At 48.7% G+C, this 25,813-nt stretch overlaps 1 protein-coding gene across 30 annotated transcripts in view; it reads right to left on the reverse strand.

Moving 5' to 3' along the window:
* Positions 1–25,813, reverse strand: part of ST3GAL3 (ST3 beta-galactoside alpha-2,3-sialyltransferase 3) — a 226,825-nt gene that overhangs the window by 25,787 nt on the left and 175,225 nt on the right. For 21 of the 30 annotated variants that reach the window (XM_024247713.3, XM_024247716.3, XM_063712765.1 and 18 more), the window contains 4 exons: positions 12,730–12,824; positions 8,936–8,999; positions 7,969–8,064; positions 7,505–7,691 (listed from right to left, as the gene is read on the reverse strand). In XM_024247713.3, the coding sequence (XP_024103481.1) occupies positions 7,505–7,691; positions 7,969–8,064; positions 8,936–8,999; positions 12,730–12,824 (442 nt within the window). Of the gene's footprint in view, positions 1–1,318; positions 6,486–6,860; positions 7,035–7,504; positions 7,692–7,968; positions 8,065–8,935; positions 9,000–12,729; positions 12,825–25,813 lie in introns of those variants that run through there. The other 9 variants (XM_063712786.1, XM_054536409.2, XM_063712776.1 and 6 more) reach the window with 7 other exon arrangements.

The raw sequence follows: 25,813 nt of genomic DNA on the forward strand, positions 1-25,813 counted from the left end.
AGGAGAACAGGAGGAGGGGAGGAAGAGTGGCAGGAAGGAGAACAGGAGGAGGGGAGGAAGAGTGGCAAGAAGGAGAACAGGAGGAGGGGAGGAAGAGTGGCAGGAAGGAGAACAGGAGGAGGGGAGGAAGAGTGGCAGGAAGGAGAACAGGAGGAGGGGAGGAAGAGTGGTAGGAAGGGGGGCAGGAGGAGGGGAGGAAGAGTGGCAGGAAGAGGAGGAGGAGGAGGGGAGGAAAAGTGGCAGGAAGACGAGCAGGAGGAGGAGGGGGAGGAAAAGTGGCAGGAAGAGGAACAGAAGGAGGAGGGTGAAGAGTGGTGGGAAGAGGAACAGAAGGAGGAGGAAGAGTGGCGGGAAGGGGAACAGGAGGAGGGGGAGGAAAAGTGGCAGGAAGAGGAGCAGGAGGAGGCAGGGGAGGAAGAATGGTGGGAAGAGGAGCAGGAGGAGGCAGGGGAGGAAGAATGGCGGGAAGAGGAGCAGGAGGAGGCAGGGGAGGAAGAATGGTGGGAAGAGGAGCAGAAGGAGGGGGAAGAGTGGCGGGAAGAGGAACAGGAGGAGGGGGAGGAAGAGTGGTGGGAAGGAGAACAGGAGGAGGGGAGGAAGAGTGGCGGGAAGGAGAACAGGAGGAGGGGAGGAAGAGTGGCGGGAAGGAGAACAGGAGGAGGGGAGGAAGAGTGGCAAGAAGGAGAACAGGAGGAGGGGAGGAAGACTGGCAGGAAGGAGAACAGGAGGAGGGGAGGAAGAGTGGCAGGAAGGAGAACAGGAGGAGGGGAGGAAGAGTGGCAGGAAGGAGAACAGGAGGAGGGGAGGAAGAGTGGCAGGAAGGAGAACAGGAGGAGGGGAGGAAGAGTGGCAGGAAGGAGAACAGGAGGAGGGGAGGAAGAGTGGCAGGAAGGAGGACAGGAGGAGGGGAGGAAGAGTGGCAGGAAGAGGAACAGGAGGAGGGGAGGAAGAGTGGCAGGAAGGAGAACAGGAGGAGGGGAGGAAGAGTGGCAGGAAGGAGAACAGGAGGAGGGGAGGAAGAGTGGCAAGAAGGAGAACAGGAGGAGGGGAGGAAGAGTGGCAGGAAGGAGAACAGGAGGAGGGGAGGAAGAGTGGCAGGAAGGAGAACAGGAGGAGGGGAGGAAGACTGGCAGGAAGGAGAACAGGAGGAGGGAAGGAAGAGTGGCAGGAAGGAGGACAGGAGGAGGGGAGGAAGAGTGGCAGGAAGAGGAACGGGAGGAAGAGTGGCAGGAAGAGGAACAGGAGGAGGGGAGGAAGAGTGGCAGGAAGGAGAACAGGAGGAGGGGAGGAAGAGTGGCAGGAAGGAGAACAGAAGGAGGGGAGGAAGAGTGGCAGGAAGGAGAACAGGAGGAGGGGAGGAAGAGTGGCAGGAAGGAGAACAGGAGGAGGGGAGGAAGAGTGGCAGGAAGGAGAACAGGAGGAGGGGAGGAAGAGTGGCAGGAAGGAGAACAGGAGGAGGGGAGGAAGAGTGGTAGGAAGGGGGGCAGGAGGAGGGGAGGAAGAGTGGCAGGAAGAGGAGCAGGAGGAGGGGAGGAAAAGTGGCAGGAAGAGGAGCAGGAGGAGGAGGGGGAGGAAAAGTGGCAGGAAGAGGAACATAAGGAGGAGGATGAAGAGTGGTGGGAAGAGGAACAGAAGGAGGAGGAAGAGTGGCGGGAAGGGAAACAGGAGGAGGGGGAGGAAAAGTGGCAGGAAGAGGAGCAGGAGGAGGCAGGGGAGGAAGAATGGCGGGAAGAGGAGCAGGAGGAGGCAGGGGAGGAAGAATGGCGGGAAGAGGAGCAGGAGGAGGCAGGGGAGGAAGAATGGCGGGAAGAGGAGCAGGAGGAGGGGGAGGAAGAGTGGCAGGAATAGGAGCAGAAGGAGGGGGAAGAGTGGCAGGAAAAGGAACAGGAGGAGGGGGAGGAAAAGTGGCGGGAAGAGGAGCAGAAGGAGGGGGAAGAGTGGCGGGAAGAGGAACAGGAGGAAGAGAAGGAAGAGTGGCAGGAAGAGAAACAGGAGGAGGAGGAGGGGGAGGAGAAGAGTGGTGGGAAGAGGAGCAGGAGGAGGAAGAGGAGGAAGAGTGGCAGGAAGAGGAGGAGGGGGAGGGAGAGTGGTAGGAAGAGAAGCAGGGGGAGGAGGAGGAAGAGTTGTGGGAAGAGGAGCAGGAGGAGGAAGAGGAAGAGTGGCGGGAAGAGCAGCAGGACAAGGGCGAGGAAGAGTGGCGGGAAGAGGAGCAGGAGGAAGAGTGGTGGGAAGAGGAGCAGGAGAAGGGCGAGGAAGAGTGGCAGGAAGAGGAGCAGGAGGAAGAGTGGTGGGAAGAGGAGCAGGAGAAGGGCGAGGAAGAGTGGCGGGAAGAGGAGCAGGAGGAGGGGGAGAAGAGTGGCAGGAAGAGGAGGAAGAGTGGTGGGAAGAGGAGCAGGAAGGGGAAGAAGAGTGGTGGAAAAGGGAGCAGGAGGAGGGGAAAGAGTGGCAGGAAGAGGAACAGGAAGAGGGAGAGGAAGAGTGGCAGGAAGAGGAGCAGGAGGAGGGGGAGAGTGGTGGGAAGAGGAGCAGGAGGGGGAGGGGGAGGAAGAGTGGCGGGAAGGGGAGCAGGAGGAGGAGAATGACATGGTAATAATTATGAGGCAGTGACAAAGAGCTTACAGAAGACAGTGAGGAAGAGGAGCTGAGGGAGTCCCCATTCTTGAGCATTTTTATCTGAGGGTAGAGGAGCAATGGTTAAGATGTGGCAAAAGGCAGTGACATGAAATCTCCTGGCCCTCCCAGGGATAAGAGGCATGGGAGAAAGAGCTGCGGCCACTGGTGATGGCCGCAAAGGAAATGGTGGAGAATCCTCGAAGGGCTGGTCTCAGAGGCTTGGTGAGAAGCCTGGGCTGGGTGGTGAATGCTGGCTCGGCAGCAGGAGGCCTGCACTGAGTCTCCCAGGAGAGAGTCCACGCTAAGGCTCTGCATCCCTCTCAGGCTTGAACAGGGAACAGGTGCAGGTGCAGGTGGACATCACTCAATCCCCATTTGGGCCTGGTCCAATAAGAGGCCTTACATCTGGGGATGTGGTGGCCCCATCTGCCCTATGGTCCAGCCCTACTGCCTTTCACCAGGAGGCTCCTTGTCTCTCCCTCCTCTAGGCCTGGCCTCTGACCCCTGCTTCTGGGTCACCTCCTAGGTCAAGTCCTACAGCCTGACAGAAAAATGCTTTGCTCCCTGGGATAATTGGGCTTTTCTAACAGCAAAATCACCACCAGTAATAATAAAAAAAATAACATTACTATTTGCTATAGACTGAGAACTTACTAAGTTCTCTATGCTAGATGCTTCTAGATTTCATCTTATCTAATTTAAAAAATAATGCTGAAAGATGCACAGCACTACTCATCTACTGTATCAATGACACTAAATCTAAGGAGGTTAGGTGATGTGCTTAAGGTAGCCCACTAATAAGCGAGAGTCTAAACTTAAACCCAAATCTGTGTAACTCCAAGGCCTAAGCCATTTTCCCCTCTTAAGCCATGTTGTCACTCTAAAATCAGGGACTCAGTCTCCCTGTGCTTGAATGTGGGGTCCTGGCTGGCCTCTTAGATCCTGCCCTCCTCCCTCTCTTCCCAGGGACTGAAGTACAGCTGGAGGGTAGTGCTGTGTCAAGGCTGTTCAGGGACCCACTCCCAACCCTGTCCTCTCCCTTTCCCCTGCAGGGCTGGGACCACCCCACACCCACCCAGCCTAGGCCCCAGGGCCTCACTGAATTGATGACCAGTCAGAGGTGCTCAGCAGCGAGGCTGGCTTTCTGGTTTTAGGAGTGGGGAGGAGGAGGAAGAGGAGGCAGCAAACGGGGCTGGAAGGCAGTTCCCAGGGGCTTCTGTGGCCTGCTGAGGCGCAGTGGGGGAGGCTGGCAGAGGCAAGAGGGCAGGGCCTGAGGGATGGGGATGGGAGGCTCTGCCTCTCACATGTCCTGTCCTCTCCAGACCCCAGGGCTCCGTCCTCTGGACAGTGGATGGGGTGTCTCCAGCCTTCATCCAATAGCAGGAAGGGGATGCACAGGTCACAGCATTGGAGGCATTAGGCAGCACGTTCTGACACACCACCCTCATTGCGCCATGCTTGATCCACACAGCACACCTCCAGTTTCCTGAAGGGAGCATGGTCTCTTGGGTCTACACATGCTGTTCCCTTTGCTTGTAATTCCTTTCGCCCACTCACTCCTAACTCTTCCTTCAGGGTCCAGCTCAGGAGTGACTCCTCCAAGAGGCCTTCTTTTGTCCCCCACCTGCCCCAGAGCTGCATTAGGCCTTCCTCATCATAGTAGCCTCCACACTGTACTGTAACTCTAGCTCTGGGACTCTCCCACTAGACTGTGAGCTACTTTGGTTGGAAACAGTGCTTAATTCCTCTTTGTATTCCCAGGGGCCAATGTAGAGCCTGCAAAGAGAATACCTCAGGGACATCTGATAAGTGAGTGAGTGTGTTGGGGAAGACTGCAGAGGCACCTCTGAGAAGACCTGCACCGGAGCTGGAGGCTGCACCCCCATGTCCCTGGCTCCACCCTTCCTCCAAGCCTCAGCTTCCGTGCTGTGCTTGCCCATCCACTGGTGCTCTTCTGAGCTGCCCTGAGCACACAGCCTGCTGGGAACTCCTATACCTGCTTGCTGGCTTGGCCACGGCTCCTGGGATCTGGGAGACAAAAGGCCTTTTTGTAACCTGTTTGGAGATATCAGTGCCACTGTCCAGTGAGTCAGGGACCCAAATGGCCACAAATGATGAAGAGGAGAGTTCTCAGATGGAAGAAGGTAAGGCCAGCTCTGGCACAGGCTGTTCTCTGGGTTGTTTGGCCGTCCTTTCCTACATCTTCCCCCCTGCCCCTTCCCATATCCTATGAGGACTCCTGGGTACTAGAAAGTTACAGGCTTTAAAAGACTCCTCATGCAGTAAGTGGCAGGAAGCAGCTGTGACTGAGGCCTAATTCCTGTTCCAGCCCTGCCCTGCCAGGCCTTGGCTCCAGAACACAGAGCTGCTTCCTGCCAGAATTCTGCAGGTGAGGCTCCAGACAGGTGCAGAGCTCTCCAGCAGCCCAGAGGCTGCATGACTGGAAACATCCCTACAGGAGCAGGACAAGCTGGTGACTAGGGCACCAGACAGGAGGGGACCTGGAGAAGCAGCCTCTCACATTTTCCTGGGTCTCAGATGCCAGGGAAGTGAGGCAGAGCATGGGTGAGGTCCTGGGAAGGCATTAGCCTTGGGCTTGGGGTGGAGAAGGACACTAAAGAAGAGGTCCCTTGGGCAGCCAAAGGGCCTGGGCAGGTCCACCCTGAGATGGGGGAGGCGAGGCCACAGGCAACCCCAGCATTCCTCTGGCAGCTCACTCTAAAGGGCCAAATTATCTTTCACTTTGGAGCCAAGGAAGGCCCACAGTAATTCAGAGGACTCCTCCCTGTCTCCTGTCTCCCCTTCCCACTCACCCCCACCCACCCTGGGTAGGAGTTCTCACCAATACAAGGCTGGTCCTAGAGCCCTGGGTGTGGCCAGGACGGACACAGATGTCAGCAAGAGTCAGCCTGTGCCTGTGCCTCGTCCTGCAATGCTAGTACCTTGAATCTGCCTGCTGCCAAGGCCAGGCCAGGCGGAGAGCTCCTCAGCTTCCTGGGAAAAGCAAGGCCCTGCTGTCTGCTTCTTGAGTAGCCTGAGTATAGTGAGTTCTCCGACTCTAGCTGGCTTCCTTCCTTTTCTTCTTTCTTTCCTTACTCCCTTGGATGAATTTTAAGAACCTTGAATTAACTGACATTGGTGTTCTTGGAAGGAACATGTGATAACACCCACAACAGGCTCTGACCCACCCCTTTGGCCTGGCCTTATTTGAACTGCCTGGCTTTTCCCAGTCTGCCCAGTAGGAAGTAGGAACTGGTGTTTGAGCCAATTCCAGATCATTTATGGTGACTGAGCACTGAAGGGTAAAAACCAATGGGATCAAGCCCTGCCCCTTAGGAGCTCTTGCCCTGAGGGAGGCTGTGACAGGTGCCCATGGGCAGAGGAAACGATGTGAAAGGAAGATGGCAGAAGGCCAGAGTGAGACAGCAGCCCTTAGGCTCACTGGGGTTCACCAGGACAGACTCTATTTCCTACCATTCTCCCTTAAAAGTGTCTATCTGTGACCCTGATTCTACTGCCCTCAAGGCAAAGAGAGGGACTCTGAAAACACTAGTGTCTCAGTCCCCAGGATTCTGAAAACAGGAGGGTACTCCTGGAACCGCTGTTATTTACCTGGTCTGTGTGGGCAGTGGGCCTGCTTGAAGCTGGGTCTGGCTAAAGCCAAATGATCACTCTGCTGCCTGGCCCTTTCCTCCCCTTTGGGGAGGTGGACTGGACACTGTGGAGCCCAGGTGTCTCATCCAGTCTGGTTCTGAAATGGATTCCCCTTCCCCACTGTCCCACCTACCTGAATTTCTGGACCTGACTTCTGTCTTCTCTCTTGCTTGCTACCTACTTGACACTGCCTGTACTTGGCCTTGCTTGGGAAAGAGCTGTGGAGTTAAACCAAATTGCACTGAGACCCTACAGGCAAGGGAAGCTGTTCCCACTCCCAACTATTCTCTAAACCTCCAGAAAGAACAATTAGCTTCTCACTGTAGGCAGAGGGCTGTCTGTCATCATCCTCCTCTAGTAAGAGGCTTGGGTATTAGAAGATGAATGGCCTGAGCTCTGCAGTACCCCACCCCTGGGGCTGCTGGTGACAGCTGGTTGTGGGGGAGTAGGCCTGGACAAGTTCATGGATGTCCCTGTAGGCCCAGAGCTGGGAAGTAGAGGTCTCGGGAGGGAACTCAGTGGTGGTCTCCTAAAGAGCAGTTGACCTTACTCTGCCACATAAGCTCCCTAAAGAAATGGGCCCAGACCCTTACCTGCTTAGAACAGTCAGTAGAACCTGATCATTCCCAATGATCAGACTCAGTGGCAGGTTGGGGATTCAGCTCTAAGTCAGTGGTAAAAGTACAAAGTGGAAACAGGCCAGGACTTCTAAGTTTGGGAGCTGGCACTCTCAAGTTGAGGGGTCTGCTGTCCCTGCAGAACCCAGGCTGGGAAAGAGGGCAGGGACCACTAAGACCACAGCCAGAGAGACTTACAGAGGAGAAGAGGGGCAAGGGAGGCAGCTACAAGGTCAGGGCAGTAGAGTAGAAAGACTGGGAGTGATACGAAGGCTGGCCTGAGAGACAGAGCTTTCCTCGGCCAGGAGATCTAAGGCCAGGGAAGGGCCCCTGGGGCTGCTGGGGTCTGGCTACAGAAGGCTGAGAAAGGATCTGCACCTGGGCACCTGGAAGCAGGTAGCAGGTTTCAGGCATATTGGCTCCCGGAGTTTGGCCAGTAACCCTGGCAATCTCCTGACCTCTTTGCCCTCTGGTTGCCATTGGGTGATTTCAGCTTTGGGTCATTAATGCTTCTTTTGAAGGTTCTTACTCGTTCTTTGCTGCATTCAAGGGGCGGGACTGCTCAGGAGTTGCGGAAGGCCAGGACAAGAGGGGAAGGAGCTGGTGCCAGGAGAGCTTACCACTCTCTCCTTGTAGACGATGTATTTCAACCACTTAAAGTCCTGCCACTTGAAGCCGGCGAGGACAAAGAGAGAATCTCGCTCGTACTGCTCAGGCCGCTGCATGGCGCCCTCGGGGTAGGTGATGCGCAGTGTTGTTTTGCTGCCCACGTCCTTCTCAAAGCCTTTCACTGGTGCTGAATTCAGTCTACAGAGAGCAGGCCCACTCAGAGCCTGGGCCTGTGTTTGGGAAGGCACCATGACCCCAGAATATCCCAGGCACGGAGAATAGGGAGTCCAGGTCACCTGGACCTATTCTCCCCAGGTGCCACCCCTAGTTGTCTGTTCCAAAGCCCTCCAACCCAGAGTTCTTGAGGCTTCCGTTGACCTCCAGCCCAACTAGCCAGACAGACAGTTCTCAATGGGCTCAGGACTAAGGGTTGGGGCCAGGACACTCACCCGAGGTGCCATTTTGGGGAGCTCACCTCACCACAATGTCATAGTCGTCAATTCGTGACCCCAGAGACTTGTTGGCAAGAACGCCTCCATTGCCCACGATGATGCAGCGGCGGCAGCGGAGGCTGAGGGGAGAGAGGCGGAGACCTCTGTACAGAGAGCTGCCCACCAGGTCTCTTCCCCTGCTCCTTTGGCCCTTGACCCCACGCCCTTGTCCAGGACCAGGCTGGGATAGAGGAAGAAGACCAATGGGCTTCTGGCAGCATTTCTGAGAGAAGGCCTGAACCATACAATGGGTAGCTGAGCCCTTAGACTCTCCAGCATCTCTGTCTAGGCCCAGACACTTCCCCAGGAAAACAGGGCCATGGAAAGGCTTGGGTGCCAGGCCTGGGTGGTGAGGAGGGAGCTTTGGTAAAATGACATTCTAGGGTAAAGGTTCCCCAAGGGGTAGTGGTGTTTAGGCAGGCTTCAGGGGAGGGGGAAAAGTGGGCTGAGCTTGGGGCTATACCAGGAAAGCAAGAAAAGGGGAACAGGACAGGAGGCTCTAGGACTCAAGGCTCCCAGCAGCCACTAGAGAGCTTACCCATCTTGCTTCTCCCATCCCTGGCCCTGGGGCTTCCCGCTCTAGGGTCTGTTAGTTTGGGAGCTGTCACTGCCTTCTGGACTTAAGCCTTGCCCCCCCTTCACCTGCCCCCGCCACCCAGGCCCTCAGTCCCATTGCTGGGCTAGTCCCAGCCCCAGTGTCTTCAGTTCTTACCCTCAAACCTCTGGTATCTGAGGACTGGGATGTCTTGCCAAGTGCTGACAGCCCGTGGGGATGCAAGTCAGGTGGAGTGGTTCCGCTTACCTGCTCCACCCACCCTGTGTGTGTACTGTATGTGCATGTGCGGATGTGCTGGAGAAACTGCCCATGTCCAGGGAAGGCCAGCTGGGCCTCAACACCTTTGCACACCACCAGGCAGCGGTGGGTAGGAGGCTGCGCAGTGTGTGGCTCACCTGTCCAAGGCAGGGGTCAGGCGGTACTCTTTGGTGACTGACAAGATGGCTTTGATCAGATTGTCTGCAGACAGAGGAGAGAGGTTTCTGTTACAGGGTCACTTACGTTTCTATAAAATGTTTACTGACAATCCTACTGGAAGGCACAAGTTCCTAGGGGCTAGAGTGAAAGTGGAAGTGGAGAGAGCTCTGGACACAAGGATGTGTTGGGCCACTGCCCTGACTTTCTTCCTGAGAAAGGAGGTGAAGGCAGGAAACAGACAGGCATATCACTGCCAGGAGCCCGTCCCTAACTGGCACGCAGCTTCTCTCCCAGGCTTCTGGGAGGCTCATCTGGTTTTCTGAGGCTCTGTAGTCAGGCCCCAGGACATACATTCTTAGGCCAGGACCTTCCCTGGAAGCTGGCGCACACAGTCTCCCTGGAATGGGAGTACCTGCTCAGAGCTAGAGACCACCTTGTACTTATCTCTGTGCTCCCACCCAACAGATATCAGGAAACAAATGAGACACCCAGCAACTGAAGAGTTCACCACGTGCCTCATTATCTGACATCACCTTTCCCTCACTTCCTCCCTCTCACATTGCCAACCCTGAATACTGCTCTTTGCCAGGCTGTCTTTACCTCCTCACCTCTTTACTCCCTGAGCCTGGCTCTGCCCACCTGCACTCCACTCAGCAAAGACCCCCGTGACTTCTGTGCTCTCAGACCTATGCCCACTATTTAGACCTCATCTCCTTGGCCTCTCTCTGGCTTTGGCAATAAGGACTGCTCTTCCAAACTCTGGTATCATGAGAGCACTATAATATGATGTATAGTGAATAGCAAGGGTATTGGCTTTGGAGTCAAATACTGGCTGTGCTCTGTGACCTTATAAAAATCATTTCCTTTCTTTGAGCTTTAGTTTCCTCATCTCTAAAATGAAAGTAATTCCTATTTTGTGGAGTTGTTAGGAAGATATAAAATAATGTACGTAAAGACCTAAAAATAAAGTAAACTGGTATCACCACAATGGAGAGCATCTTAATAACATCAAATAACCACGAAGATGTGCATGCACTAAGATCCTACAACTATGCTCCTAGGTGCGGAGCATTGAAAAAGTCACACACTTGCTCCAGGAGACATGCAAAAGTGTTCGCTGATGAACTGTTTGTAATAGCAAAATGTTGGAGGCAAGCTGAATGTCCACCAAAAACAAAAAACCAGATTAAACGTGGTGTATGAAATCCTACACAGCCATTAAAAAAAAAAATCAATGACCTACAGCTATATGTACCAATATAGATAAATCTCAATATTCAGAAAAATGAAGAATATACATACACATATACACAAATATATGTACATATAATGACACCATTTGTAAAGTCTAAAGACATGTAAGAGCGGTACTATATTTTTAATAAATATATAAATATGTAGTGAAAATACATAAACAAGCCCGGGTGTGGTGGCTCACACCTGTAATCCCAGCACTTTGGGAGGCCAAGGAGGGAGGATTGCTTGAGCTCAGGAGTTTGAGACCAGCTTGGGCAACATGGTTAAACCCTGTTTCTACAAAAAAATACAAAAAATTAGTAGTGCTAGTGTGTGCTTGTAGTCCCAGCTACTTGGGGAGCTGAGGTGAGAGGATTGCTTGAGCGCTGGAGTTGAGGTTGCAGTGAGTCGTGTGTGTGCCACTGCACTCCAGCCTGGGTGACAAAGCAAGACCCTGTCTCAAACATATATAAACAAGGCATAAGAATGCCAACAATGAAGCCAGGATAATGCAGAATAATGGCTTCCAGGGGAAGGAACAGAATGGAGCAGGAAGGGCCCCACAGAAGCTTTAATTGTATCTCATGTTTTATTTCTTCAGCTGGGTAGAAGGTACATCAATGCTCATTATTCCTAGTATTTTTTGTATGCTTGAAATATTTCATCTAAAGAAAAGATGTCTCCAAAATTAAAAATAACAAATTTATACTTTTTTAAAGGAGGCAGAGGTAGCCGAGAGGTCATGTTAAGGACTGAGAAGTATCCCTTGGATTTCTCTGGGACACTGAGCAGTTTCACTGGAATGGTGGGGTGGGATGGGCAGGGATGCAGATATTCTTCAGGAGTAAATGGTGAGAAAGAGGAGGCAGTAGGTGCAGTTAATCCTTCCAGAAGTTGAGTGAGAATGGGGTAGGGAAACAAACCTTTAAGCAATGTTCTACACTAAGTGCCTTCAGTTATACCTTATGGTGGGCTTTAGGAAAGGCCACAGATTCCCTCCTTTTCCCACTTCCAATTTCACCTTTAAGGAAGAGCATATTGCTACTAAAATAAGCCAAGGTCAAGGATATGGATTGGGCTTTGTTTTCTAGGAGGAGAACCTCAGCAGAAAGGGCACACATTAGCAGGTGCTCTCTGCTTGCTGGCTGATGGGCTCCATATCAAACTTCCCTGGCCTTTGTAGCTATCCCATCTGAGTCTTGAGTGCAGATTCAAGAGAGAAGAGTGGCCCTCTTGGCTGCCTGCACCCAGGGAAAAGGGGTTCTTCATATGGTTTAACCCAACCCATTAGATTTGTCCTTGAAGGTCTGAGGTCAAAGCTCCAGTTCAACAGTGTTTTTCCTGGCCACTGTCTTCTTTTCAGGGAGAGGTAGTCTGGCTGAGTAGAGGGTTCAGGTATTCTTGAGTCTCCTGGCCAAATGATATCACCCCTTTAGCAGTTATTTTATGTAATTCTGACCACAACTTTACACAGTAGTATTATTCTCTCCATTCAACTGCTGACGGAACTAAAGCACAGACAGGCAACTTGTCCAGGGTCACAGCTAGTAAAGAGGCAGTATGGGGATCTGATCCCTCTCTGCCTGACCCATAAGTCCAGATTATTTTCCACCATGCCATGAAATAGCACAGAACTTGACAAAGAAGCAGAATTGTTTAACTACTAGGGATGGGAAAGTCTTAAGTTAGGAGGGAGCTGTGTGGGTGAGGTCCCCAAGGCAATGGAACAGGAGTTTGTGAGAGTGTAGGGGAAAGGTTAGCCTTGGACAGGATAAGGAAGGGTTGGAAGGGAGACGAGGTTCAGGTGAAAAATATCAGGATGGGCTGATGGGGGGCGTGGGGCACTCCTAGGGGACAGTATCTGTTTTCTCTGGGAATGTCCTTACTATACCTAGTACTCTAGTGTTCCTGTCTACAGCACACCTTTTCTGTGTTCTCACAGCTCCTTGTACTTCCCTCACCAGAGCTCTGCACTCTAAGTATCTGAATCTCCGCTATACCGGAGCTTTTTGAGGAGAGGAAACAATCTGTCTACTTCACTGTTGTATACTCAGCCCCTGGCAAAGCGGTGGGCTCTGTGTAAATATTCCATTAAAGAAGAAGCCGGGCACGGTGGCTCATGCCTGTAACCCCACCACTTTAGGCAGATCACTTGAGTCCAGGAGTTTGAGATCAACCTGGGCAACATGGTAAAACCCTGTCTCTACTAAACATACAAAGAAAAAATTAGCCAGGCATGGTGGTGCCTGCCTATGGTCCCAGCTACTCAGGAGGCTGAGGTAGGAGGATCTTAAAGGTGGAGATTGTGTGAGCCGAGATCATGCCACTGCACTTTAGCCTGGGCGACAGAGCAAGGATCTATCTCAAAAAAAAAAAAAAAAAAAAAAAGAAGGGAGAAAGGTAGAGAAGATTTGTTGAGAGTAGAGGAAGGGTGGATTCTCAGCATGGAGACTTCCGAGGATGTAGCCTTGTCCTGAAGGATAGGGAGACAGTCGGGGGGATGAGATGTTAATGTAGGTCAGGGTTCCCAACATACCTTGACCTTTGATCCCAAAAGGTGGCACAAACTCCCGGATTCTAGCCCACTTGCGAAAGGAGTCGTCCAGGAACATGGGTGCTGGCTTGGAGAACCTGGAATATAACAGGACTGTTGAGGATCACAAAAACGCAACAGTCTGGAGTACTGGTGGCACTTCCGTGTGTCGGTCTTGGCTAAGGATCTGCTGGAAGCCCCCTCTGCAATCCGGCATACCCGCCTCCACCCAGTGTTCACTGGGTAGCTGTTGAGGGGTTTGACAGATCTTGTTCAGTGGAGCCTGAGTCTGAGGGAGTAGGCCTGGTCAGTCTTTATTTGGCCAGCTGTAGGAGTGGAGAGACAAGATTTGCTCAGCAAGGATCAATTTCTCAGAGCTGGAAGCTCTCTGGAAGGTTGTGCAGGCATCCATCAAATAGTCACTGCTGCCCACACTGTTCCTGCAATCTGGGAACACAGAGATGAGACACTGTCCAGTTGAGCAGAAATATATCCAAAAATACAGCCAGTACATGGAGACAGATTTTGGAGAGAATTCTGGGAAGTGGACCACCCACAGTGAGGAAGAAGGAGAATTCATGGTGAGAGGGCAAAGCAGGTTAAAAGCTACAGGAGACAGAAGTTTGGTAGGGAAGAGAAAGAAAAAGCAGAGTCCTAGGAGGCAGGGCCGAGGGGAGAGGTTTCAGACCAGTAGGAATCTGAGTGCATTTGCTGGTGGAGAGAAGGAAAGAGAGGAGGCTAAGTTCCTGTGGAAGTGAGGAGAGACCCAGAGCTTCAGAGGAAGGGTTGATCTAGGCCTGGAGGGGAGATGGGGGGAAAGGCGAGGGAAGGAGGGTGAAGTGATGCTCAGCTGGGGTGAAAGAACAGGCAAGTCTTACTCTTCTTGGAATGGGCAGGGAGGGGACAGGCTTGGGGAGGAGGAAATGAAGTCTGAAGGGAGGCAAAGGGAAGTGAGGAAGAGGGAGAAGGTGCAGCAGGAATTGAGCTCTTCAGAGATGACTGGAGAGCACAACTTCACATGGGCGCTAGCACCCTGCTTTGAAGGCCCTTTTCAGGGAACCTGGCAGCCCCAAAGATGGCCAGTTCCTGATCACTCACTGTGTGCTGAGAATTCTGCCATGGGGCCTGCTCAGGACCTTCCTGGCCATAAATGAATGTGTGGAGGCCTGGGCCTCCATGGCTCTGTGTTGTTATTTCTAACTCACCCTGAATCAGCCACTGAATAACTGGAGGCTGCAGGGGTGGCCCTCCAAGCCCAGAAGCAACCACAGCATGGATTTCTCATCCCTATCATCACTAACACCATTATAACCAGCAGTCCCAGGAGGAACAGTATCAGTTATCACTCAGAGGTCTGGTATTATTAGAGATTTTGACATGAACTTGAAAGAGGCAGAAAACTTGGAATCCTGCTCCCTCCCCCATCACTCTTGCTAGGAAGATGTCAACACTTGGGAGCTCTGAGTTGGGTCCCAGCAACTGAGTCAGTGCACTCCCACTACCACCCCATGTAAAAGGGTAACGCATATTTCTTGTGCCAAGTATATAAAATCTAAGTAAATTAATATATTTGATGTTTTGCTAGAGGCTCTGAGGATCCTGGTCATGGTCTATGTGTAATATCAAAGTAAACATGGTCCCTGGATAAGCCTGCACCAAGAACCTCTTCTTCTGTGTCAGGACTGAGCTTATAAAATTTCTGGAAAGTTTCTCTCAGAGTCAAGCTTGGACAGGATTTTATCTGCTTTCCAATATGTACTAGATGTCATATGCTAATAAAATATGCCTAAGATCTAGCCAAATGATCTCGACATTTTTTTTTCCTTTTCCTCTGCTTTCTTTTTATTCAGATGATTGGAAAAGTTCGGTAAGTTTTACTTTTAAAAACACCTCATTTTTTGTGCAACCTGTATCGTGTTAATTTTGGAAAAAATACAGACAAGCACACATAAAAAATAAAAATACCCATAATTGTACAACACAGAGATAATTAACCTTATGGTATACATCCAACCTGATTTTTCTTTTCCTATATTATTTTGTAGATTGCTTCGTAGACTGCCTTTCTCCTGCTATACAGAGACTGTATCCCAGTTATCTGGGAGGCTGAGGTGGAAGGATCGCTTGAGCTCAGGGGGTTGAGGCTGCAGTGAGGTCAGATCACACCACTGCACCCCAGCCTGGGTGACAGTGTGAGACCTTGCCTCAAAAAAATAAAAAAATTATTGATCAAGATTGGGTTCAGGCTGGGCGCAGTAGCTCGTGCCTCCAATCCCAGCACTTTGGGAGGCCAAGGCAGGCGGATCACCTGAGGTCAGGAGTTTGAGACCAGCCTGGCTAACATGGCGAAACTCTTGTCTCTACTAAAAATACAAAAATTAGCCAGGCATGGTGGGCATGCCGGTAGTCCCAGCAACTTGGGAGGCTGAGGCAGGAGAGTCACTTGAACCTGGGAGGTAGAGGTTGCAGTGAGCTGAGATCACGCCACTGCACTACAACCTGGACGACAGAGCGAGACTCCATCTCAAATTTTAAAAAAGACTAGGTTCAAGTGTTCTTGGCTAGAACTGATAAAAGTTCTCAGCGGCTCTGCACAGAATGCTTGTAGCAGCCACTGAGGATCACCGCCTAGATCTATCCTTTCTTTAGGAGATGCTACAGTACTTCTATAAACTTTCTCTCACTAACTCTTTGGTAGCAGTCCTACAGAAAAGATCAGATAAAATGCTTAATTTTCCCCCTTATTTACCCATTTGCAGAATAATGAGCTGATTCCTTAGCAGCCTCCAAAGATGATTAATGAGGCTTTTTAATATTTTAATCATTAGGAATTCAGACATTTTCATGTATTTGATATATGTCAATCTACTGTAATTTTTGTAGCCATTATTCTTATTTACTTATTTATTTATTATTTATTTTTTTGAGATGGAGTTTTGCTCTTGTTGCCTAGGCTGGAGTGCAATGGTGCGATCTCAGCTCACTGCAACCTCTGCCTCCTGGGTTCAAGTGATTCTCCTGCCTCAGCCTCCCGAGTAGCTGGGATTACAGGCACCTGCCATCATGCCTGGTTAATTTTGTATTTTAAGTAGAGATGAGGTTTCACTGTGTTGGTCAGGTTGATCTTGAACTCCTGACCTCAGGTGATCCGCCCGCCTTGGTCTCCCAAAGTGCTGGGATTACAGGCGTGAGCCACTGAGCCCAGCCAATCATTATTTTTTGATGCTCAGATTATCCCATCTTTGGCCAGTGGAGTCTTTTCAGTTTGGCTCCTGAATCTTCTACACACATCCTAGTAATCTTTGATAATGTCCTGGCTTTCTTGTATGAAAAGATTTTTGAGGTTGATCTTGTACATTTCTTGCCCCGACTTGGAATCAGTCATTTTCCCAGGGAAGCCTGGTTCCTTTTAATTGGTAATGGTATTTACAGATCACCATCAGAGTAGCTAGGGAAGCTCATGTTGTTATGGGTTGGTCATTATTTCCAGGCTCGTCAAAACCAGGACATACACATATTTCCTAGTTCTATGTATACAGGTTATTTGTCCTGTAGAGTGCCCCATATTCCATATTTTCCCAGTTGCATTCAGATATTGTTGAGCACGTTCATCTGTCCCATATACATCTGTTACCCAGGCTGGAGTGCAGTGGCGTGAACACGGCTCATTGTAATCCCAAACTTCTGGGCTCAAGTGATCCTCCCACCTCAGCCTCCCGAGTAGCTAGGACTACAGACATCCACCCCCATACCCAGCTAAGTTCTCATTTTATTTTTATTTTTAATAGAGATGAAGTCTCACTATGTTGCCCAGGGTGGTCTTCAACTCCTGGGCTTAAGTGATCCTCCTGCCTCAGACTCCCAAAGTGCTGGGATTATAGGCGTGAGCCACCATGCTCAGCCTCAAACACTTTCCACTTCGTCTCTCTCTTTTATCAGGCCTTCGGCTTTGGATTTTCTTTCTGTAGCTGCTCTTTCTATTTCTTGAATGATTCAGCCAGCTCTCCTCTAACACTTCTGCTAGTTAGGTGCATTTCTTTGCAAAGGGAACTCATTTTTTTCTCCGGTGTATATATTTTTAAACTTTTCATTATGGAAAATTTCACATATAAAAAGGCAGAAAAAATAGTACTGTCAACCATGCCACCCCCATCACCCAGATTCAGCAATTTTCAATCATGGTCAGTTTTGTTTCTTTTATACCCCATCCACTTTCTTTGTATACTATTTTGAAAATTCCCAGAAATTATGCCATTTCATCCATAAAATATTTCAGCATTATTTTCTAAAAGATAAGGACACCTTAAAACATAAACCATACCTAAACAACCTTTCTTAAAACATTATCACACCTAAAATTTTAACTATAATTTTTTTTTTGAGATAGGCTCTTGCTCTATTGCCCAGGCTAGAGTACAGTGGTGTGATCTTTGTTTACTACAACCTCAAACTCTTGGGCTCAAGCGTTCCTTCCACCTCAGCCTCCTGCGTAGCTAGGACTACAGGCATGTGCCACCACGTCTGGCTTATTTTTTATTTTTTGTAGAGATGGAGTCTCACTATATTGCTCAGGGTGGGAATTAATTTTTTGAGGAAAAGAATACATCATTCATTTGTAACTAGTATTTCCAATTCAAAATTAGGATTATAAGATTTGTATTTATCTTCTTTTTCTTTTTTAAAACAGCTTTATGATATATAATTCACATGCAAAAAATTGTTTACCTACTATATTTGACTTTATATTTGTATCTCTTTTAAGCTGATATCCTTGTTTCCAGTGACATTAACACAACTACTTTTTTTGCTTGATCCTAACGTATACATATAGAAAATGTATATAATGGTTTCAGAAAAACAATACCAGTATACTACTAACACTACCATTACTAAAAACAATTTAAGGTTTCTTTGCAGTTCCTTCTGCCTTAGGGTATACCCCACTAGAAGAACAGACAAATTACTTTGCATTTGCCAGTTGAAATAATTCTGCTGAGTTTAATGTATCAATGACATGATACATAGTTAGGTTCATTTGTTTCATTCTGCTTTTGCTTTTAAGGGAGAGTTTTTCCCTCATTTTCATTGATTTTGTTTAATGATGATATAGAGTTTTGCATAGTTACACAATTAAATTCACAAACAAAATATATTCAAAGAAGTCTAGCTTTCATCTCTGTCAGCCTGTTACTTCTAGTCCCATACAGTATTCATTTTTATTAGTTTTATTGTATCCTTTTTGTTTTCTTGATATAAGCAAATAAATGAAGTGTGTGTGTGTGTGTGTGTGTGTGTGTGTGTGTGTATTCCTGTTCCCTTCTTTATTCACTAAAAATGTAACACAGTATACATACTGTTTTGTCTATTTTTCTTTTATTACTAAACAATATATCCTGGTGAGCACTCCATTATAATTACATACTCAATAATACTCCATGATTGATTATGTACCTTATTTTCTTCAATCAATCTCCTGGGTTGTTTCCAGTCTTTTGTAAAGTAGGTTCTACTAGTAGTGGTTACAATGAATAACTTAATGCATATATCTTTTCTATTTGCCAATGTATCTTTGAAATAGATTCCTAAAAGTGCGTTTGCTGGATCAAAGGGAAAGTGTATATCTTTAATTTTGCTCCATACTGCCAAATTCCCCTCCACAGGGATTGTGCCATTTTGCAATACCCACCAGTGATATATGAAAGTGCCACTCCCCCACAGCCCCTGCAACATCACCAAGAGTACATTGTCAAACATTTCGATTTTGTTAGTCTGATAGAAAAAAAATAGTATTTCACTGTCATCTTAATTTGCATTTCTTTTGTTATGAGTGGAATTTAGCATTATTTCATATATGGAAGGGCCATTTGCAGTTCTTTTTCTGTAAACTTTATTTGTATCTCTTGCCTATTTTTTAGGTATTGTTTTTTTCTTCTCTTTTTTTAAAGTTCTTTATATACTTAATATATAAATTCTCTGAGATACAGTTACAAATATTTTCCCTTGTTTATTTATTTATTTACTTGGGTTATGGTGTTTTCTTTTCTTTATTTCCCCCCTCATTTTTGCAAAAGATTTTTATTTTTTCTCAAAGCAGGAGGCAGAAAGCTGCTGCTATGGTCAGTCACTCTTGGCCTCCCACACAATAGGTTTTTGTTGTTGTTGTTGTTGTTGTTTTAAGTCAAATTTATCAGTCTTTCCCCTATTGCTTCTGGAGTTTGAGTCATAGGAAAGTTTTTCTCATCCCCAGGTTATAGAGAAATTCATCCATACTTTTTTAGTACTTGTGTGTTTTCATGTTTTACATTTAAATCTCTGGTCTATTCTGGTTGGTGTAAAGACCAGATCCAATTTTATCTAGTTCCATATGACTAACAAAGGCCTCTCTTTACCTGTTCTAAGACTATCCTGTGGCTTTTCTTCACCTTTTCTTAGGAGATTTGCACGCTTGTTTTTTTTTTCCTGGTTTCCCCTCCTTATATCATTGATTGCAGCTGCATGGATTCAAGGACTGTTCCCTCAACATGTCCTGTGCTGTGCTCTAGTCTCTTCTTCCTCCTCCTTCTCTTGACCACAGACATGCTTTCATGGTGATGGGGAGATCAGGTTTCAAGATGGGAACAAGGACTTGGAACACTCTACATTCTTGTTACCCTAGAACTCTCAGAAAGGACAGTGGTGGATGTGGAATTTCTAACAATCACAGCCAGCACCATAACTTTGCCCAACATCATCCTCACCTCCATCACTACATCGCCATCACTTTTATTACCAAGTTTCAACCGATCATCTACCAACTCTGCCATATTCATTCAACGTTTCAGCATCTGTCTCATATTCTACGCAAATCCAATTCTTGCTCAATTATTTTCAGAAACTTCAATGCCTACAACTCTGGCCTCAAAGATGACTTACTTGACTCCAGTGACCCTCTCATCTTCACTCCACGTCAGGCACTCAGTCCCACAGCCACATTCTGAAACTCTTCATCACTTTGAAAATATTAATCTCCAATACTCTCTGAATGCAATTTCTTCATGTTCTATTTTCTCTTTCTCTCCTTTGCTTTCTTCACTCCAAACCCACTTGATTTCTATACATACTTCTAGTCTATTATCTCTCTTGGTTAGATCCCATCCATCTCCTCAATCTCACTCTTGCCAGGGTCCTGTACCCGTTGGTTCCACCGTCCTTTTGTCTCACACATTAGGCAAAATCTAACCAGAGATTTATCTAATCTTACACTGTTGTACCTTTTATACTTGAGGGGCTGCGAGAACACACACACATATATACACTAAAGTGCACTGATGCCACCACAAATTTATGAGGCGCTAGGCCCTCAACTTTGCTCAGCAGCTATTCCAAACATTCTCTACTCTCCATAAACTCTATCCTTTTCCAACTCTCTTTAAGCAGGTATCTTTTCTCTTACTTCACAGAAAAACCAAGACCATCAGATAGGTACTCCCTCAGCTTTTGGCTTCCTTACCCACAAATCTATCAGCCCCTTTACCTATTCTTAAATTTGGCCTCCTTACCCCATCCCTATGACACCAAAGCAGATCTTTCTATCATGCTATGGATTCCATTTCTGTTTGTTTCTCTTTATGCACACAATAAGGCTCAGGTCTCTCCCCTGTGAAAAACAAACAAACAAACAAATTCAACAAAGCTTCCTGGCCATGTACCCGCTTTAGCTACCAGCCTCTCTTTCATCCCTTCATGGCAAAAGTTCTAGGAAGAGCAGTGGATATTCTGTCTCCACTTCCTCATCTCCTAGTCACCCTCCAATCCAATGCAATCTAGATTTTACTCCCCTGGAACTACTGTTATATACTCCCAGTGCAGCACTATTTGGAGACATGTCCATCTTCTTGCATTTACACATGCATTATCTCTGCCTGAAATGTACACCTATGCTCTATTTCCCAACCACTTTCCTTCTCTATTTGCCTGGAAAAAATGCATTCTTATTCTTAAAAAAATTTTAATAGGCACATAATAATTGTACTTATTTATGGAGTACAAAGTGATATTGTGATACCTATAATGTATTGTGATCCAATCAGGGTAATTAGCATATCCATCATCTCAAACATTTATCATTTCTTATTTATTTTTAGACAGAGTCTCACTCTGTTGCCCAGGCTGGAGTGCAGTGGTGTGATCTTGGCTCACTGCAACCTATACCTCCCAGGTTCAAGCGATTCTCCTGCCTCAGCCTCACGAGTAGCTGGAACTACAGGTGTGTGCCACCACGCCCAAATAATTTTTGTATTTCTAGTAGAGACAGGGTTTCTCCATGTTGGCTAGGCTGGTTTCAAACTCCTGACCTCAGGTGATCTGCCCGCCTTGGCATCCCAAAGTGTTGGGATGACAGGCATGAGCCACTGCGCCCGGCCAACATTTATCATTTCTTTGTGTTGAGAACATTCAATATCTTCTTTCTAGCTATTTGAAACTATATATTATTGTTAACTACAATCACCCTATAGTGCCATGGAATGCTAGAATTTATTCCTCCTATCTAGCTGTGATTTTGTATAATTTAACAAGTCTCTCCCTATTTCTCCCTTCCCAGCCTCTGGCATCCTCTGTTCTGTTTCATTCTTATTAAGCTGAAAGACTACTTCCTCTGGACAGTCTCCCGACTCCCCCAGGGAGGCTTGCACTCTTCCTCCAGTGTTCCCACCGCACTTTGTTCATCCCCTGTGAGGTGACTTGGCACCTGCAGAGGCCTTGGAAAATGGGCCGGGGCCCATAAACAACAGGAAATGTGGGGGTGGGGTGATGGTAGAGATGGTGTGTGTGTGTGTTAATTATGCAGGTGGCCTAACCTCAGGCTATACCTGGAACAGAATCCAGGGGCTTCCGTCCAGACCAGTGTGCCAGTTTGGGGGCCTGGCCAGGGTGGAGGTGGCCCTTAAGGTGTAGAATGACTGGTCAGACTAGCGGGGGTGGGACGCCTGACCTGCTTGCCCTGGCCTAGAGGGTAGCAGGGCAGGGTGGGGCAGGCTCCAAAAGACAGGCCCCAGCCCGCCAGCCCCGCCAGCACCCCGGCATGCGAGGCAGCCTCAGGATCAGGTTTCAGCAGGGTGTGTGTGAGTGCGTGAGAAGGACCCGGGGAAGGAGGAGACGGAAGTTGCACTGGAACTTGCCTATCCTTTCTCCTTAGATCCTACAGCCTAGTAGTTTGGGGGTTTGGGGCCCTGGGAGAGTACATGCTGAGTGTGGACCTGACCCCCTGTGTCTCTCACAGCATAGGTGGAACCTCAGGAGCCAGGAGGCTGCCCTGCTCCCAGACCTGTAGACTGAAAGAGGACTATGATTAGGCATAAGGGTCAGGCTAACCAGCAGGAAGGGCAACCTGGGGCCCTCCTAAGAGATCTTCCAGCTCACTTAATGCTCAAAAATGTGGCTAAGGTGCAGCGTATAAGGTGAATGTCCTCAACGCTGGCTCATCAACCTAGACTATGTTCTAAGGCTTGGAATATTAAGCCTGTATCCACAGACTGGCAAGAAAGCTGACTGGTCTTATTAAGGAGTGAGGTGAGGGAGTAGTTATGTGTGGGCACCAGCAGATCTAGGGTAGGGTCTTCCTCCTAGTTCCTACCAACCCAACTGAAAGAGGTGCTTCCAGATATGCTTCCAGATATGGGTTTGCTGGATTAGGGTAACAGATGGTTTCAGCTTGACATCTGTGCCTGGTTGGTTGGGTGGCCAGCCTTTTAGCCACTTCTCCCAATGACTGTGACGAGTGCAAGCAGCCCATGAGACAAAGGGAAGGCAGAGCCCAGCAATGACTTCTTAGACCAGGGACCACAGCACATCAGTCTGTTATATTCAACCACAGGCCTTGGCTCCCACAAGGTGAGACTGTCATCCAACAGGATGAAGCCAAATCCCACAGATCCACCTTCCTAGAACCTTCTCTGAGTAGTGGCAGGATAGACATAATGTAGGGAGATAGGTGTTCTAGAGTCTACATGGTCTTGCTTAGGATCTAGCTGCTGCAGCCCCACCATAAAGGGCCATGCACAGGAAGAGCCTGGTGTATGTCTAAGCAAGTAATGTGAACACTTTCTAAATGCCCTGTCAAATATGTGTCTTGCTGCGTTCCCCTTGCTGACCACTTGAATGAACCCCATGGGAGATGGGTCCTATGGGAGAGCAGGAGTCGAAGGAGAAAGGATGGTAAGTTTAAGAGCAGGTGGGCATCATATGTCCTGAGGGAGGCAGCGCAGAGGTAAAGAGACAAACATCAGGTGCCAACCAACACTTGGAACAGTACTATTCCAAGCCTGTTCAGGAAGCTCTTGCTTCCGTATCTTACACGGGACTAGGTGGAGCTGGAAAACACAGCCCCATCCAACAACTGCTTGCCTACTCAGTGCTAGGTCCTGTGCTAAGTACGAGCTTGGAACCTAAAAGTAAATTAGCTTTGGTCCTTTCCTCAAGAAGCTAGTGGTAGAGACAGGTAGAGAAATAATCATAAGAAAATATATGTCCACATTCTATATTCTGGTATAGCATGCTATATTTTGGTACAAACGTCACTGACCAACTTGAGGGTACTGGAAAGACGTCTCAAAGGAGATAATGGCAAAACTGAGCTAAGCCTTGAAAGACAAGTAAATAAACGTAAGCCTGGTGGAGAATGTTGAGAAGGGTAGTTGTAAGACAAAGGCACAGAAGAGAAGAGAACCATAAGTAACTGTCCCTTCAAGATAAGGAGAGAGAATGCTGAGGCTGGAGGAGGGAAGCAGCCCCCATCAAGGGCAGAGGAGCTTCAGCCTGGCACCCTCCCCACCCCGCACCCTTGTAACTCTGCCCTCTAATTCCACCCAGGCAGGTGGAGCAATGTGTGAGGAAGAATGAGCAGGCAAGTGCATTCTGACTAGGTGTAAACAAAGCAGCTGAGATGCAAATACTGCACAGAAGGAAAAGGCCAGGCAGGGCGTGCATCAGCACTGCAGGGCCGGCCTGGTGCCTGAGGCTGTGTCAGGACCAATTTCAAGCTGGATCATCACTGGTACTTTCAGGCACTCAGTTCATGCTCTTTCTTGTTGGCATGTTGCAGTGGATATCCACATCTCTTCCCCTGTCTTCTACAATAGCATCCCCCTTTTCATTCCATATGCTCCTGGTTCGGCTGATCCCCACCACTGCTACTGGGATGGGCACATGTCTGGGCTGACCAATCAGGAGACCCCCCCTTCCTAAGTGGCTCAAGAATGGGCACCTGGCCAGGCATGGTGGCTCATGCCTGTAATCCCAGCACTTTAGAAGGCTGAGGTGGGAGGACTGTTTGAACCTAGGAGTTTGAGACCAGCCTAGGCAACACAGTGAGAACCTGTCACTATGAAAAAAAAAATTGAAAAATTTAGCCAGTCATGGTAGTACACGCCTGTAGTCCCAGTTACTTGGGAGGCTGAGGCAGGAGGACCGCTTGAGCCTGGAAGGGCTGAGGCTGCAGTGAGCTATGACCTTGCCACTGCACTTCAGCCTGGGCAACAGAGTGAGAGCCTGTCTCAAAAATAAATAAATAAATAAATAAATAAATAAAAGAATGGGCACTTGACCTAAGTGCTATGCACCATGATCTTCTCTGAGATTTCATATTTGGATGCTGGGGGCTGTGGGAGTCTCTTTTTTTCTCTAAAATAGTGAGCTATACAAACCATGCAAGCCTAGAACAGGGTCAGGCAAACTACAGCCTATAGGCCAGCTGCCTGTTTCTATAAATAAAGTTTTATTTTATTGGAATACAGCCACACCTATTCGTTTAAACAATGTATGGCTGCTTTTGTCCTACAACAGTAGAGACTTGTGACAGAGACTATATGGCCCACAAAGCCGAAAACATCTACTATCTGGCCCTTTAAGAAAAACAATGTGCCAACTTCAAGCTTAGAACTGCTGGAACCATCTTCTATGGCTGTAGGGAGAAAGACACTGTTTGAGTCCTAGATTCAGGTGGGCCTAAAGATAGTTCAGGTCCTGAACTTCACAGTTATGTAAACTAATACAATTTCCTTTTTGCTCGAATTAGTTTGACATGGGATATTACCAACTGCAACCGCTACCTAGAAGGTAAAGGTTAAGCTCTTCAGTCTGATTTACAAGGCTCCTGTCTACCTCTCCAGTCTCAGATACCCCCTCTTCTCCTCCCTTTCCCTACGCTTTAGTCCCGTACAACTACGTATAATTTCTAGAGTCTGCCAGGCTCTTTAACTCCTCCATGCCTCTACACCTGTTCCCTCTGCCTGGGGTTCTCGTCTCCTTATCGTTCACATGCGGAACTTCTGCTCATTCCTCAAGACTGGACTGCAGCATCTCTACCTCTCTGAGGTCTTCCCTGAGCCACACAGGGCTGACCAAACCCTCCTCTGGGTCATCAGTGTTCTTTGTGCACAGTGACCTCTTAGCACATGCTAATGTTATTGCCCAGTTCCCCAGCAGGCTGTGTGGCACCCCCGGCTCGCAGCCAAGCACATAGCAGGTGCTCAGCAAATGCCTGTGGGCTGCAAGAGACAGGAGCAGCTTGGGGTGACAGCCTCCACCATGTGGATCTTCCAGGGCTAATCCAGGCCAATTCCTGCTCACCTGTGGCGGTCTGGGGACCGCCTCTGTGTGGATCCTCATGGACACTTTGATCTCCCTGTTCCAAAGCACCAGGCTTCCAGTGATGTTTCCAATGTTCACAGATACCCCCACCCCCCGTTCTGAAATACTGCCAGCTACTGCCCCCACCCCGCTTGCCTAGGAACTGTGGCCACATCTGTGTCCAGACAGGCTGGAGCCACATGCATGACATGTGTGACAGGCAGGGAGGCCTGTGCTGAAGGAGGAGAGGAGAGGCTGAGCCAGAGGCCCTCGAGGGGGCAGTGCCTGGGCTTCTGCTGACAGGCTCCCACTGACTCTGCTGACAGCCTGTGCCTTGTGTAGAGGAAGGAGGGAGGGAAGTAGGGAATGTAGGGGAGGAAACTGTGAGCTGAGAAGCTGCCATGACAGGCAGGCGCCCCTGCCCCAGGAAGAGCCTTGTTGATGGCCAGATTGTCTGCAGACGCCACATAACCCAAAGCCC

The sequence above is a fragment of the Pongo abelii genome, chromosome 1 (assembly GCF_028885655.2).
Source record: "Pongo abelii isolate AG06213 chromosome 1, NHGRI_mPonAbe1-v2.0_pri, whole genome shotgun sequence".
Lineage (NCBI taxonomy): Eukaryota > Metazoa > Chordata > Mammalia > Primates > Hominidae > Pongo > Pongo abelii.